General features: G+C 35.2%; 1 protein-coding gene across 1 annotated transcript in view; it reads left to right on the forward strand.

Moving 5' to 3' along the window:
* The first annotated feature begins 3,388 nt into the window (after positions 1 to 3,388).
* Positions 3,389 to 16,848, forward strand: part of LOC136033041 (uncharacterized) — a 55,605-nt gene continuing 42,145 nt past the window's right edge. Inside the window, exon 1 of the mRNA XM_065713614.1 lies at positions 3,389 to 4,699. Coding sequence (XP_065569686.1) covers positions 3,602 to 4,699 — 1,098 coding nt within the window. The 5' untranslated portion in view covers positions 3,389 to 3,601. The remainder of the gene's footprint in view (positions 4,700 to 16,848) is intronic.

Genomic DNA, 16,848 nt, shown 5'->3' on the forward strand with positions numbered 1-16,848 from the left:
AATTCCTCCCAGACAGTTCTATCCTTGCTGGAAATCTCCTTCCATGTACAATTTCTTAAGTACGATTCAGCCTAAAAAATCTTCCTTAGCATACTTTCATTTGGAAAAGAGTGTAATTTCTATTCGTTTCTCCATCGCCCCCAAAATCACCCCTTCTCATGAATTTGTTTTTCTAGATTGTTCAAAGACGCTGAACATGACTTCTGGATAATTCCCCTGGAAAACCTCTGCATACAAAACTGAGTTGGCAAAGATCAAGTAAGACAAATAAAAGAATTTCATGTAGAAATTCTGTCAAATACCCCCCCAAGTCAAAAATTTCCCCCGTAAAGTTCACTCCCCGGATATTTCCCTACCCATGGAAAATTATCTCCATGGGAACCCGCACCAAGCACAAAATCCCCCTTGAAAAATGTCTGTATGCTTCACAATAACAAATACTTTACATAAGCAATGGACAAATTTCATAACTTACCGGGCTCTCCCTAGGGAATGTTGGGGTCAGGTTACCCCAGAAGGCATAGTTATTTTATTTTTCACCTATGAGGAACATAATGACTATCTAAAAATTTTGATCAGATAACATTGGAAAAAAAAATTACTAGTCGTCCTCCAATATTTTTGGTAAATTAAAAATTGCACTAGAAATTTCAATTCTGTTAGAGTGCATCCTCATCTGATCTTCTTGGACAATTATTTTGATACGATTATCCCTGGAAAAAACAACAACTAAACACGTATCCGTGACCTTTCTTCTGCTAAAAAAACAAAAAAGCAAAATTTTTGTTTTTTTTTTAGTATAAGTTGAGTATTTTTGAGCATAAGTTTTAAACTTTTACAGTGGTGTTCTCCGATGCACTGAATCTGATGGTGTGATTTTCATAAACACTCCTTATGAGGGTGTTTCTTTTGTGGGGTGTTTCCTGCTTTTTTGAAAATAGGACAAATTTTCACTGGCTCATAACTTTTAATTGTTAATACTAAACTTGATGAATCTTAGATATTTGGAATCAGCATAATAATCTAATTCTTTTGACCTCAAAATTCTGTTTTTTAAGAGTTTTGGTTGCTAATGAGCAAAGTCACTCCTTATGTACAGTTGGTTACCATGAAATGGTTGAAAACTTCTCTGAAAATTTCAACTATATACCACTGAATATTTTTAAGAAATTGCAGAGATGCCCTTTTGACAGCTTAGATGCATAAAATGTCTTTTGGTTTAGTTCAACATATCCCTCGATATTAACAGAAACTTTTAGCCTAATACTCCTTGCCTATTCTGAGATCCTAGAAACACCCTCTTAACAACTTGGCTGCATGCTGTGTCTTGTGGTTTAGTTCAAAAGCCCCCCCCCAAGATTCCCTGAAAATGTCAAGTGAATTCCATTAGACATTCGCCGTTTTGATAACCTGGATGCACATGGTAACTTTTGATTTAATTCCACACCCCCCTCAATATTTATTGGAAGATTTAACTTTATACTCGTGACAGTTCTTGATATATTGCGGATACGCTCTTTTGACGACCTGAATGTATATAGAGTCTTTTTATTTAGTCCAACCCCCCCCCCCCCCTCAGCGTTCGTTGTAAGTATTTACTTTGTACCCTTAACCGTTTTAAAATATTCTTCGTCCACTATTTTGATAACCTAGGTGCAAGTAGCGTCTATTCGTTTAGTTTAACATCAGCCTTAGCATCCCTTGAACCCTTAGCCGTTCATTAGCTATTGCGCAAGACCATATTTTCATTATATAGCCTATACTTAAATAATTGCCAATTTCCAATATTGAAGACCCTTGCCCTTGGGTCTTTAGGGGATTGTGTCTTCCCCGTAAGAATATTTATTGAACCTTTTGACTGTTTTGAACAAAATGACAATCTCTAAATTTTAATGGAATATCCTCAGAGGTTCCTGATGGGCTAGGTATAAAAAGGAGGGTCAGAAAGGAGGCTGAATACCCTTCAATATCTTGTGAAACTAGAACTTTCAACTTCAAATCGATTGAGGCACTTTCAAAATATCTACGACCACCTTTCCGCACAAAGTGGCTCTGGAAGAACAAATACATAAGGCATCGAGTAAATATGGTTCTTTACAATAAACAATCAAGAGAGATAAAACTCTACAAAAAGAAAACTTCAAACGAGACGACGGCCAGTAGAATTAAAAGACTAAAACAACACGGATATTTCGCCTGTATAAAACAAGGCGCCTTCAGCACAAGATAGAAAATTAAAAGAAAAATTAATCTAAAAAAAAAAAAAAAACACCACCAAATATAGTAAATGCAATTGTCGATACTTATCCACGTAGGGAAAAGCAGCTATGCGAGTTACTTCAATGAGAATCAAAGAGCGACTGAGGAAAAATTTTTGGAAATTGAAACTTAGTTAATTATTCTGTTGCGAAATAATCCTCTTGCAAGCTAACATTGAAGCAACTCTTTTTGGTCTAGTGGGTAATCTTGTCCCCTGGTGATTGTGTAAAATTTTAATTCCCCCATCGACTATTGGTACATTTTTTAAAATGAACCAATAGTCTTTACAATTGGTAATATGCTAACGCGTAAAAAAAAAGAAAGCAAAATTCCACATTTTGTAGATGGGAGCTCGAAGCGATGGATTCTGTGATATGTTGAATTTAATAGTAAAATTGACATAAAGATAGTTTGCTCTTTTGGGGAATGTTCTCTCATTTTTCCAAAAATCAGAATTTCGTTTTCAAGCTTGTATCTTTTATGGAGTAGCAATAAACTTAGTAATTTTTTCTATTCGAAACTATCATAAAATTTAATTCTATCGATGTATACATTGTTAGTATAAATACCACTTCTTTTAATTTTTCGGTTGAAAATAAAACGAATCGCTCCTTACTTACAGTTCTTAACCCTTTTCCCAAACTGTGTAATTTGCAATTTCTCCCAATTTTGGATCTCTACTTTCTGACTTTTTCTATTATCTCAATCCCTCGCTAAATATAAAATCCCCCCCCCCTCTGGATAAAAAAACTGACTTGTTACATGGTTTTTTTTAGATAGAAGAATATAAACACTAAATATAAAGAGCATAGCTTAGTTTGGAAGGTTATGAGACTTGTCTCTGTTATGCTCATGAGTGCAAATTAAAGAGGAGAAGGAAAGATAGATTTGTAACAAATTTTCTCATTTGACGGTTGCTTACTAATGTATTTTTACCTACTTTCTAACCGTTTTGTGAACGGCAACCAATGTTCTTGTTTTTTTTTTTCCTCAATTCTGTTTCTGATTGATTCTTATTCGATAAAGAGATCCCCGGTGCTATTGAAGCTTTTTATCATGGAAAATTCTCTGTATGAGCACGAATACACTGCACATGCGCCCTTCGACCTAGGAACAGAAGACATGATTCAGTTTAGAGGAAAGACTAGTGGAATAATGGTAGAAGTTTGTTAAGTTTTATTTATTGTTTTGTTTTGCTATCAGCCTGTAGAATGAGGAGGAATAAGTGATAATTCGGCAATGAGCTGGTTTCCACCCTACTTGACTAGACTAAGATCAAATAAATTATGCTGTGAAGTCAGGCCTACTGACTTCACCAAGTCAGGACAGGCAAGTTCTGACAATGGTGATAAGTTTTGGATTGCAGAATGAATATTACTTATGTAGTAGTACAGGGCATTTTTGCTCAGCAACTTATCAGTCAAAGCAAGGAACTGATTATGCAAAATATTATCACACAAATGACTGCTTTAATAGAGGCTCTTTGATAACACATAGTTATGATAGTGAACGCCACTGTTATTCAGTATATTATTCAGAATTTCGATTGGAAAGAGGAGTGGATACCAAACCGAGCAGAACTATCTTGTCCGATAAAAGTAGCAGTAGAAGCTTATTCGTAGTGCATATAATATCTCAGTTATTATTGTTATTCGTTAGGAAATGGTGCAATTTTCGATCTCAACAATTCAAGTTTTTCAAGTTTGGAAAAGAGCTTGCCCTACGGGTAGCTGTACTAAGTGCTTTTGGACGTGCAAACAATTTGATACAATGGATTAAAAGCTTTTCAGTGGTTTTAAATATTATAGGAATTAACCGGCAACATGTACTGACAAGCGGTGTGTTCAAGTCTTTCAAGTCATTTCTTTTGATTATGCTTTTACTGAAAGCAGGCTTGGCAGATGGAATTCGCATAGCAAATGAAATAGAAAACATTTTAAATCCTTGGTTATCCATTGAGCAATACTTAGTTTTAAATACCCAAACAATGATGCCCGGAATTCGGGATAAATGCTTACCTAGCGTACCGAAGCCCGCATGTGATGCAAACAAACTAAACTGTCAACGCCATGTGCGACACGCACATTCTAAGCTAGACTCAAGTAGTGCCTATCCCAACCTTAGTCGAAATGACTGTGTTTCATTTTTGTACGGGTCACACAAAGATTGTATTTGCCATGCTTCAAAAGGTACACAACGTATAGCGGCACTTAGAAAATATAAACTCTTCCACTGCTACAATTATAACCTGTGGGATGTTTTAGATAACAAAGCAAAAAAAGGAATTCTAGAGGATTCTGATTTATGCTTAAGGTATCTTTCTGCTATAGAAGCTCTTGATGCAACCGCAGGGGCTCTTGTATGTGAATTTGAAGAATTAATGGTTCGCTATGATTGCTCTCAAACCTTCTCAACTATGTCCAACTGTGATCAGTGTAAGGTACGTAAACCATTAATATATCCGTTGCTTTAACAACTTATTTTTGCTTTTTTCTCTTTCTAAATATGTTCCTGCCATTTTAATTCTACATGCAATTGCCATAACTCTCTAAAACACAAGTTGCACCAATGAATTTTAACATTTATGAAGCACTGAATGTCGATATTAGACGTAAACACAAACGTAATTTCATCACAAGAAGGTTTCCCAAAACAATTTTTCTTCTTAAAATTGGGTCTCTGATGCTCGAGTCAATAATCCTTGAAAGGGTTAGAAGCCTGAAATTTTTTAAGCAGCATAGATGTTTTTTTTCTGTTTGTATGTAAACTTGTATAAACGTGATTTTCTATAAATTCAGGGAAATATTTTTCTTGCTTTGTCTCCCGGTTTCAGCACCCATGGAAACGAAGTGTGGAAAAAAAATCATTAGCTGTAGAAGGGAGGAGGTTAAGATGAAATGCATCCTCAAAGATTTGTCTGTAGTTTTCTTGCATCTATATTACTGACTTATGTCTCCCTATTAAACTGATTCTTAGCAAGTGGCTATCAAGGGAAGTCTTTGTGCATAGGGGTTTTCGCCTATCGTCTACATCAAGGGTTTTTTGTCCACCGAAACCAGGAAGCCGTATCCACCTTTTAGATCCGCAGGGCCCCAAAACAGGGGCAAAAGAAAACTACTTCAGTTATACCGCAAAACAGTGAATTAATTCATGGCTCGAATAGCAGAAATTATCCTATTCTGGTGCATTTCCTGATCCGCTTGAATTAATTGGATTATATCCTTAGTAGTCTCTCAAGCGTATAGCAAAAATTTTGTAGCTGAAATACCACAAGTAGAATCAGGAGAGGCCAAATGGTGACATATATTGGCTAAAAGAGACCAAAAAATGGTTTATTTATTACTCGAATAGTAGAAATCATCCTAATCTGGTGTATTTCCTGATCGGTTTGAATTAATTTGATTATATTTTTAGTAGTCTCTCAGGCTCACACCAAAACTTTTATAACTACAATCCCACAAGTGGACTTAACATATTGGCCAAATTGGCCAAAAAAGGATTAATTTGTTGCTCAAATAGTAAAAAGCATCCTGATATGGTATATTCGACGATCTGACTTAATAAATTAAATTATATTCATAGTAGTCTCTCAGGCTCATAGCAAAATTTCCTAACTGAAGTCCTACTATTCGAATCAATGGAGGCCAAAGAATGTCCCCTGTTGGCTAAAAGAGCCCAAAGAATGAATTTATATGTGGCTCGAATAAGGAAAATCATCCTGATCTCATCTATTTCTCGATTCGATTAAGTAAATTATATTTATATTCTTGGTTATAAACAAAACATTTATAGCTGACATCTCACTAATCCACTGGGGCCAAAGAATGGCTTCTATTGGCTGAAAAAGGCCAAAAGATGAATTAATCTATGGCTCGAATAGCGAAAATCATTCTGATCTCGAGTAATTTTCAATCTGACTAAATAAATTTAATTATATTATTAGTTGTTTCTCAGGCTCAAAACAAATTTTATAACTGAAATAACACTAGTGGCATCAACAAAACCAAAAATGGTCTCTATTGGCTAAAAGAGTCCAACGAATGAATTAATATATGGCTCTAGTAGGACCAATCATCCTGATCTGGTGGATTCCCCGATCTGACTAAACAAATTAAATTATATTCATAGTAGTCGCTCAGGCTCATAGCAAAATTTTATAACGGAAATCCAACTAGTGAAATGAATAGAGGTCGAAGAATAGTCCCTGTTGGGCAAGGAGGTCAAAGAATGATTAATATATGGCTCAAATAGTGGAAATCAGCCAAATCCCGTTTGTTTCTCAATCTGATTAAATAAATTTAATTATATTCTTAATATCCTGTCAGGCTAAAAATGAATATTCTACAACTGAAATTCCAGCAGTGGAATCAACAGAGGCTAAGAAGTGGCCTTTATTGGCCAAAAGAGGCCAAAGAATGAATTAACTTACGGCTCTAATAGTAAAATCATTCCCTAATCTTACTTGATAAATTGAATTATATTCCTAGCAGTCTCTCAGGATCATAGTTTTGTAACTGAATTCCTACTAGTGGGATCAACGTAGGCTAAAAAACGGCCTGTATTTGCTAAAAAAGGCCAAAGAAAGAATTAATTTATGGCTCAACAAGTAAATAAATCCTGATCTGGTGCGATTTCCTGATATGACTGAATAAAATTAATTATATTCTTAGCAGTCTCTCAGGCTCATATAGAAAACTTATAACTGAAGTCCCACTAGTGGGACAAATAGATGCCAAAGGATGGCCTGTATTTCCTAAAAGAGGCCAAAGAATGAACTAAATTATGGCTCAAAATGTAAAAAAAATCTTCATCTGGTGTACTTCCTCGATGTGAATGAATAAATTTAATTATATTCTTAGTAGCCTCTGAGCTGATGAATCTAATTACACTCTTAGTGGCCTTTCAGACTCACAGCAAAAGTTTTCTTACTCATTTTTTACTCTTGGGATCAATAAAGGACAAACATGGCTTCTATTGGCTAAAAGAATGAATTAATTTGTGGCCAGAATAGTGAAAATATTTCTGATCTGCTGTAATTTCCCAATCTGACTAAAAAATTTTTAATATATTCTTAGAAGTGTTTTAGGCATCAGGCTCATGGCAAAAATCTTATGACTGAAGTTAGACTAGTAGAATCAATACAGGCCAAGGAGTAGCTTCTATTGACTAAAAGAAGCCAAGAACTAATTAATTTATGGCTCGAATAGTGAAAATAATCCTTGTCGGGTAAATTTCCCGATCTGACTGAATAAATTTAATTATATTCTCAGTAGTCTCTCAGGATCATAGCAAAAATTCTTTAATCAAAGGCCCACTAGTGGAATCAATAGAGGCTAAAGAATGACCTCTATTTGCCAAAAGATGCCAAAGAATGAATTAATTTATGGCTCAAATAGTATTGATAAATCCTGGTCAGGTGGAATTCCCTGATCTGACTAAATAATTTAATTATATTCTTAGTAGTCTCTCAGGCGCAATTTTATAATTGAAGTCACATTAGTGGAATCAGTAGAGGCTAAAAAGGTACTTCTATTTTCTGAAAGAGGTCAAAAAATAAATTAAGCTGTGGCTCAAATAGTAAAAAGTATCTTGATTTCGGGTATTTTTCAATCTGACTGAATAAATTTAATGACATCCTTAGTAGTCTCTCAGGCTCATAGCAATATTTTATAACTGAAATCACACTAGTGGAATCAAGAGAAGCCAAAAAATGGCATGTATTGGCTAAAAGAGTCCATAGAATGAATCAATTTATGTCTCTAATAGTAAAAATCATCCTGACCTGATGCATTCCCCGGTGTGACTTAATAAATCAAATTGTATTCTTAGTAGTCTCTCAGGCTAAAAGTAAAAAAAAAAAAATACATCTGAAATCCCACTAGTGGAATCAACAGAGGCCGAAAAATGGCCTGTATTGGCTAAAAATGGTCAAAGAATGAATTAGTTTATGTCTCTAATAGTAAAAATCATCCTGACCTGGTGTATTCCCCGATCTAATTTAACAAACTAAATTATATTTCTAGTAGTCTCTCACGCTCATAACAAAATTTTGTGACTGAATTCTCACTAATGGAATCAATATAGGCTAAAAATTGGCCTTTATTTGCTAAAAGAGGCCGAAGAATGAATTAAGTTATGGCTTACATAGTAGATAAATCCTGATCTGGTGTAATTCCCTGATCTGACTGAATAAATTTAACTATATTCTTAGTAGTCATATATTCTCAGGCTCATAGTGAAATTTTTTATCTTAAGTCCCACTAGTAGGATCAATAGAGGCCAAAGGGTGAATTAATTTGTAGCACAAATTGTGAAAAAAATCTTGATCTACTGTAATTCCACAACCTGACTGAGAAATATTAGTAGCCTCTCAGGTTGAATTTCATGACTGAAGTCACATTACTGGAATCCTAGAGGCCAGAGAGTGCCTTCGATTGGCTAAAAGAGGTAAAAAAATGAATTAAGCTATGGCTCGCATATTAAAAGGCGTCCTGATCTAATGTGTTCTGATGATGTTACTTAGTAAATTTAATTATATTTCTAGTAGCCTTTCAGGCTCATAGGAAAAAATTTATTACTGAATTTTCACTCTTGGGATCAATAAAAGAGATAAAATGGCCTCTCTTTGCTAAATGAGGCTAAAGAATGAACTAATTTATGACTGCAGAAGTAAATATATTCCTAATCTGGTGTAATTTCCAAATCTGACTAAATTTTATTTAAATATATTCTCAATAGTCTCTCAGGTTCAGGGTTCAGGCTCATAGCAAAAATCTTATAACTGAAATCAGACTGGTGGAATCAATAGAGGCCAAAGAGTGGCTTCTATTGGCTAAAAGAGACCAAAGAACTAATAAATTCATTGCTCGAACAGTGAAAATATAGGGTGATTTCCCTGATCTGACTAAATAAATTTAATTGTATTCTTAGTAGTCTCTCAGGTTAATTACAATAATTTTCTAATTGAAGTCTATTGGCTTTTTTCTATTGGCTAAAAAGAGGCCAAAGAATTATTTATCTTATGGCTAGAATGCTAAAAATCATCCTGAACTGGTGAATTCTCCAATTTCACAGAATTTTTTTTTTTTTTTTAATATTTTTAGTAGTCTCTCAGGCAAAAATTTTTAATTGAAGTCCCACTAGTGGAAACAATGGAGGGCAATAAATAGCCTCTATTGGCTAAATGATGCCAAAGAATGAATTAGCTTATGGCTTGAATAGTGAATATAATCCTGATCTGGTGTATTTCCCAACCCGACTGAATAAATTTAATTATATTCTTAGTAGTTTCTCAGGCTCACAGCAAATTATTTTTATCTGAAGTCCTACTATTGGAATCGACAGAGGCCGAAAAAGTTCTTTAGAGATTACCACCCACCCACGCAGTCTGAAAGGGGCCGTCAACATATTCTCTATGGTTAAAAACTTTAAACTTGAGTTCAGAATTTTCCCTCCCATCGCCATACATTGTGGGCTGAATAGCAGAAGTAATAGTCTCCTGCTACATCGGAGAAAGATGTTTAATAGCTCATTTTGGAGCTGTTGATCATACTTATGTGCTCTTTTTATATTCATCTTGAAATATCCACAGATGGGCACTATAGTTTCAAATTTTCATTCGAAAGGCAGTTTTCTCATTACTGCCAGTCCGCTGGTTAGTTGCCCCATAGCGGGATAAAACTAAGAAAAAAAAAACAACCAATAAACCATGTCTTGAAAAATACGCAATAAGCATTTCAGGGAGAAATACAAAGCTTTCTTATTGTGGAAAAATGCCTCGAAACCTCCAAAATAAGATAAATAAACAAGATGTTTTAGATGCTAACCCTACTCAATCCATCGCTCTTTGCGCTACTGATTTTTAGCGATTTAGGAAAACTTCTTTTTCCAATTCAACGGTCCTTGTGTTTCACCAATCTGCATAGAAACAGATTGTCGTCACGGGATGGACAATACTAGCTCCACCCCTAGCACCTCTAATAAAGGTAGGGAGCAAAAAATTTCAGGGAATCAAGAGGGACTAGATATCATTTCCCCTCCCCCCTTCTTCCCCAAAGTTTGTTCCGTATTTATCTTAAGGCTCAATTAGAGTTAAGATGCTTGGGGATTATAATGTATCCGTTGAGGCATCCCCCCGCCTATGCAACGACCTGCTTCCCCTTCCTCAAAATAGCTGAAGCATATTTGCAAACCGCTGTATGTAACTTCACCTGTGAAAAATGAAGCCAGTCAGTTTAGTGTGAATTAAGCTTTAAAACAAATACCAGAAACATTCTTTCTCAGCAAGAGGAGAGGTACTAACCCCCAGCACCCTTACTCAGGCTTAGTGTGGATGAAGGGAGATACGAGGATAATCCTACCTTCCCCCGCATACAAACCATCTTATCTGATATTTATCTGAAGGCTCATGAAGAGTTAGACAATTTAGCATTGAATTGCGGTCTTTTAGGCATCTGAACCTCTCCCTCGTGCTTACACAATGTCCCACCACCCCTCTTTCATAACAGCTGGTACATAATTACACAAAACTAACTTTAAGTTCATGAAAATTATCGGAATCAGCTTAGTTACATTAAGCTTAAGATAAATGTCCATTCTAGCCATATACCTTGTATAGTCTGCTTGACTTTTCAGAAATGGATGCGCCACTGTGCGGCCCCATCCTCCGCAGGTGGAAAGCTCAATATTTTCTTTTCTGATACTTTTAAATCTAATTCTTATCTCAAAATTTTCAGTTGAGAGTAACTTGGTCCTCTTTTGGGCAAAATTGTTGTTTGATGCCAAAAAAATGACAAAGGATAGTAACTTTAGTGATTTAAAAGAGAGACTAGAACTTTCTTTTTTCTTTCGAATGAGCACTCTCCTGACTTTCTAGGACCATTGGTCTGACATGACCAAACCTGGGAAAAAAAGATTAGCCAGGCTCTAAGCTTTTGGTGGGTGACATTCAACTTGGTGATTTTTATATATCTGGAATCAAACAGTTCGTGGTAATGAACTGTAATTAAGGAGCGACTCGTCGCAATAATTACCGAAACACAAAAAATGTATAGATACAGATACATCAAAAGACTAGATATATCGAAAGAATTACCTTTTCTATTCTCATTCCAATTATATAAAATTCACTAGGTTTAATGTTATCCATCGAAAGTTCCGAGCCTGAGAAAATTTCCTCAATTTTGAAAAAGGGGGAAACACTTCTAAAAAGTCAAGGTATCCTAATGAAAACACAACATCGGATTCAATATATAAGAGAACAATACTGCAGAGGTTTCAAGATCCTATCTGCAAAAATATAGAAATTTTTACTTTTTTAGCAAGAGAATCGATGTGTCGATGCTTGCTTATTTTTGTTGTTGTTGTTTTTTCCCAAGGATGATCGCATCGGAAGAATGGTCCTAGAGGATCAGCAGAGGGCTCATTAGGAGAGGCATCAAAACTCTTATTTTAAAAATATTTAAAAATTTATTTATGTCAACGATTTTGAAAGTAGTTTTTTAGTTTTGTTCTGTTGAGGCTTCATTAATTTTACCTATTTGAACCCCCTCCCCCTAAATCAAATTCTTATCAAGGTATTAGCGCATCATTTTTTTGTACTACCTCACCTTATGTTTGTTACTTTCAGTGGTTTTATCTGAATTACTACAAATTCCAGATGATTTTTTTTGCCGTTTTAGACTAAATTTATTCTTCTAAAACACTGATATATGTTTACACTCTTAATCAAAGGTATTTTTATCATTTTCAACAGATGTTCTGGGACTAGCCTTTCGTCAAAAGTCTCATTCATAATTTCTAATAGCTTTCAAAAATAATGATAAAATATTTACGATGTTTAAAGCTTAGATAACCGTACATTCTTTTCCTTTGTTGTTAGGAATGATTTTAAAACTTCCAAAAGACCTGACATTATGTCACGGAAGAAAAAGCTAAACTGTTAGAAGATTTACCCCCTTTTCAATCATGTACATTCATAGCCAAGTATGGAAATTAAGAGCGTGTCCAGGAATTTTGTTCTTGTTTTTTTCGAGGGGAGGGTAGGAAAAAGCTTAAAAAACACTAAGAAATTGTTTATATGCATTTTTTTTACACTTTTAGTTGGACAAAGTTACACAAAAATTTCGGGGGGGGGGGTAGACTCTAACCTCCTCCCCTCTGAATATGGTCTTGATGTTAAGCTAGGATGGGTATTTTGATTTAGGATAAAAAGGGAGGATAGAACATTTTTATGCATATTATTCAGAAATACAAATTCTTGAATAATAATATTTTGAATATTTCATATGTATGATGACAATTATTCCTTTTTTCTAGAATAGGCTAATTGAATTTTAACAGAGCCGAGTTTTCATCAAACAGTTCGTGGGAACGAACTGTAGTAAGGAGCGACCCGGCTCAATAGCAACCGAAGTTTTTTACTGTTTTAAAATGTAGAGTTAAGAGAAAGAGTCAAACTTTAGCGTAAAGAGCGGGGCTTTGAGGAGGAAAATCCCCTTTCACATACGGAGTAATCTCTGTTCGTTTTAAGTTTTAATGTCGCTCCTTACTTTCATTTAAAAAACTTGTCTTTTTTTGTTTAATCAAACTAAAAGGCACTCCACGTCCGGTCCAAAATACGATCAAATAAAAAAAACAAGTTTTTTAACTGAAAGCAAGGAGCGATATTAAATTTGGATTTGTTGGATTTGTTGAAGTACAAAAAGAGAAAAAAAAATTAAAAGGTATTTTGTTTCCGGTAAAGTGCAAATTGTGTTCTGGTCTAATGCATAATTATTATTATTTACCAAGGTACTTCGTATGGAAGAGATTGCCGTAAAAACTTTGGAAGGAGGTCATTCAATTGGACATTCAAAGTTTCAATACCTTTTTAACGGTTAAAAACGGATGGAGGGCAAGCAGCCCAGAAATTTTGTACTTAATACCCTCAGCCGTTAATGAGATATTCCTGATACGTCCTATTGACAACCAGTATGCATATAGTGTATTTTGATTTAGTTTTAGTGGCAATTTAGTTTCAAAGCAGCTTTCACAAAAAGTATTTACTTTATATGCAAGCCAAGTCCTAAGATATAATACCTATGCCATTTGGACAACCTGGATGCACTTAAACTATTTTAATTTATTTCAATAGTAGCAGTAATAGTAACGGTAGTAGTAGTAGAAGCAGTAGCAAAAGTGGCAGTAATATTAGTATCCCTGTCAGCTTCTGTTTAATATCCCATGGTTTGCTTTTCGCTTGGATATTGTTAATATGCCCCTTTGACAACCCACGTGCATTTAATATGCTTAGAAATGCTTAACATCTCCCTTGGCATTTCCTGAGATTTTCACTTTAATACCCTAAGCCATTTTGGAGACCCAGGATCAAAAATGAATTGCAACAAATCCAATATGTAAGCAATGACCAAGTTGCATAATTTACAGTCCTTGCCCTAAGAGCCGTGTCGGGCAATGTTATCCCTGGAGGTTTAATTGTTTGACCTTCGAATTTTGAACAAAATGGCTATCTCAATATTTTGATCAGATGTCTTCTGGGGGAAGGTAGATACAAGAGATATGGGTGGAGGGATTCTTACCTTCAAAGACTTCCGGGTCTTAAGAATAACACTAGAACTATCAATTTTCAGTCGAAGGGGACCCCTCTGAAGTTTGTATAAGGCAACGCTAGAGCATTGGCTCTGAAAAAAGCATTGTTTGAAAACAGTTTTATTAGATTTTTTCTATTTTTGCTATTAGCCATGTTGGTAGTAGAAGTAGTAGCAAAACTTGTATAATAATAGTAGCCCTGACAGTTATATAACTTAATACCCAAGGGTTTGCTTTTTGATGGACATCTTTTATACAACCAAAATGAACATATTATGTTTTGATTCAGTTGAACTTTCCACTCAAATTGTCATAGAACCTTCAGCTCAATACTTTAAGTATTTCCTTGGAAATCGCTAATGTGCTATTTTGACTAGCTTTTTTTTTTTTTTTTTTTTTTTTTTTTTTTTTTTTTTTTTTTTTTTTTTTTTTTTTTTTTTTTTTTTTTTTTTTTTTTTTTTTTTTTTTTTTATTTGTTTATTTATTTAGTTCGACGCCACCCGCTTCATTCTCTCCTGAGAAATAATAACTATAGCGGAAGTAGTATTATCAGTATTAATGGGCTTCACATTGTGCCTTTTGTTCTAGTTAATTTCCCTTTCTCATTTCTTAATAGATTCAACTACGTACTTTAAGCCGTTTCAGGAATATTGCCGATACGCTCTTTTGATAACCTGCATGCACATAATGTGTTTCTGTTTAGTTCTAAATCCCCCTTAACAATCCCTTAAAGTTTCACCTTAATACCATTAGTGTTAGTAATAGGAATACTGACAGCAGTAGTAATAGCAGCTCTACTCACATGTCTCTCATTATACCCTGAAAGATTCAACCACATGCTCTAAGTAGTTCTTGATATATTTCTGATACGACCTTTTGAAAGCACGCATAAACGCAGCATGTTGTAATTTAATTCAACATTCCCCTCAATATTTCCTGAAAAATTCTCACTATTACCCTTTGCCTTAATGGTAATTTTAGTTGTAGGATTAGTTATTACTGATACTGATTAGTTATTACTGATATTACTGAGGCTTGTTTCCAACTTGAACAATGTGGAGGCCTCATTCTTAACACTGATCAAAATTTGAAAAAAGATGATTTTGTTCAAAATAGTTTAAAGGTTCAACAGTTATGCCTCCAGGGATGCGGAGTCCTTCACAGTCCTTAGGGCAAGGGTTGTAAATTATGAAATTTGCCCATTGTTTACACACATGATTTACCATTGCAAAAGGGAGGAGTTGATCCTGGTTAGGTCCAAAAAAGCTAAGGATATCTAAGGTGAAACTTCAGGGAACGTTAAGGGATGCGGAGATAAATCAGAAGAAACTATATGACTTTTTCAACAACTATTACTACTACTACAACTGCGGCTGCAACTACGACTGCGACTAGTACTAACTGCAAATGTAACTATTTGCAACTGCAACTGAGACAAGTTGTGACTGCAACTTCTTCCACTTACGACTGGTACCAAGAAATGTTGAGGAGACTGCTGAACAAAATAGAAACACATTATGTGATTGTCTGGGTGTCAATAAGGTGAGTCATCATGACTTCTAAAACGAATGAGGGCATTAAATAGAAACTTTCAGAGCATGTCGAAAATTACTTTGCAGGCAAAGGACCCCTTGTCCTTTTTAGATTCCTAATCTCTCTCAACACCGATCAAAATTCTGCAATTGCAACTTTGTTTAAAATAGTCGAAAGGTCCAATAACTATGCCTTTGAGGGATGTCATGCCCGTCACAGCCCCTAGGGAGAAGATTTCGATTAATGCTATCTGCCCATTACGTACATATAGGATTTATCGTTGTGAAAGGGGATAAGAGTTTAATCCTGGGTTTGTCAGAAAATGACAAGAGAACCAAGGTGGGACTTCAGAGAGTGTTGACGGAGGTCTAAATAAATCAAAAGACACTGCGTGCATTCAAGTTATCAAAAGGGAGTTATGAGCATTAAATTGAAACCTTCAGAACTACAAATTGCTAATACTACTATGGCTGCCACTACGACTACTCGTGGCTCCGACTACACGTGACTGTAACTATGACTGTTTGTGACTAGCCTCCTTGTCTGAGACTAGTAGCGACTGGGACCATTTGTGACTGCTATTACTTGTGACTAGTTTTGACTGCCACTGTAATTGCAGCTGCTTGTGACTCTTACCACTTGTGACTGTAGCTGTAACTACTTGCGCCTGCAACAGCGATTACTTGCAACTGTTACTGCTTGTGACTGCAAATACTGTGACTAATTATTACTGTTACTACGACTAAGACTACTTGATATTGTGACGGTAACTACTTGCGACTATGTCTACTTCCGACTGCAACTACTTGCGACTGCAAATACGAATGTGACTCGACTACTACTGCAGCCACTTAGGACATTAAATACTTACATTTCCGACTGTGAGTGAGATCGTAATTTGCGACAGCGACAAATCGTAACTGTTTCTGCTACTCCTTACGACTGTCATTAATACTACTAGAACTGCTACTACTGCTACTACTGCTATGATTGCGATTGTGACTGCAAATACTACTGAAAACTCAACTATTATAACTAGAATTACTCAACTAAATCATAAGAGTTTAATCGCATACTTCTTGTCAAAATGGTATACTGCATCCAGATTGTCAAAAGGGCTTATATACTATATCTCATGAATGTTCAAGGTTATAGAGTGGAAAATTTTAGGGAATATCTGGGGAATATCGTTGTGTTGTATTAAAATACCCTTGGTGCATCGAAGTTGTCAAACAGGCGTATTTGGACGTATCTACATTGATCTCATATACAACTTGGGGTACTAAACTGAAACATTCATGAAATGCTAATGTGGCTCTGAAACAAAACGAAAAGACACTATCTGCATCCAGGTAATCAAAACGGAATGTCTTCATTATTTCAACAACAGTTACGAAAAAGGCAACAGTTACGAAGTTGAAAAACTCAGACAATATTCTGGGAGATGTTTAACTTGAGACACTGTGT

Source organism: Artemia franciscana, chromosome 1 (assembly GCF_032884065.1).
Source record: "Artemia franciscana chromosome 1, ASM3288406v1, whole genome shotgun sequence".
Lineage (NCBI taxonomy): Eukaryota > Metazoa > Arthropoda > Branchiopoda > Anostraca > Artemiidae > Artemia > Artemia franciscana.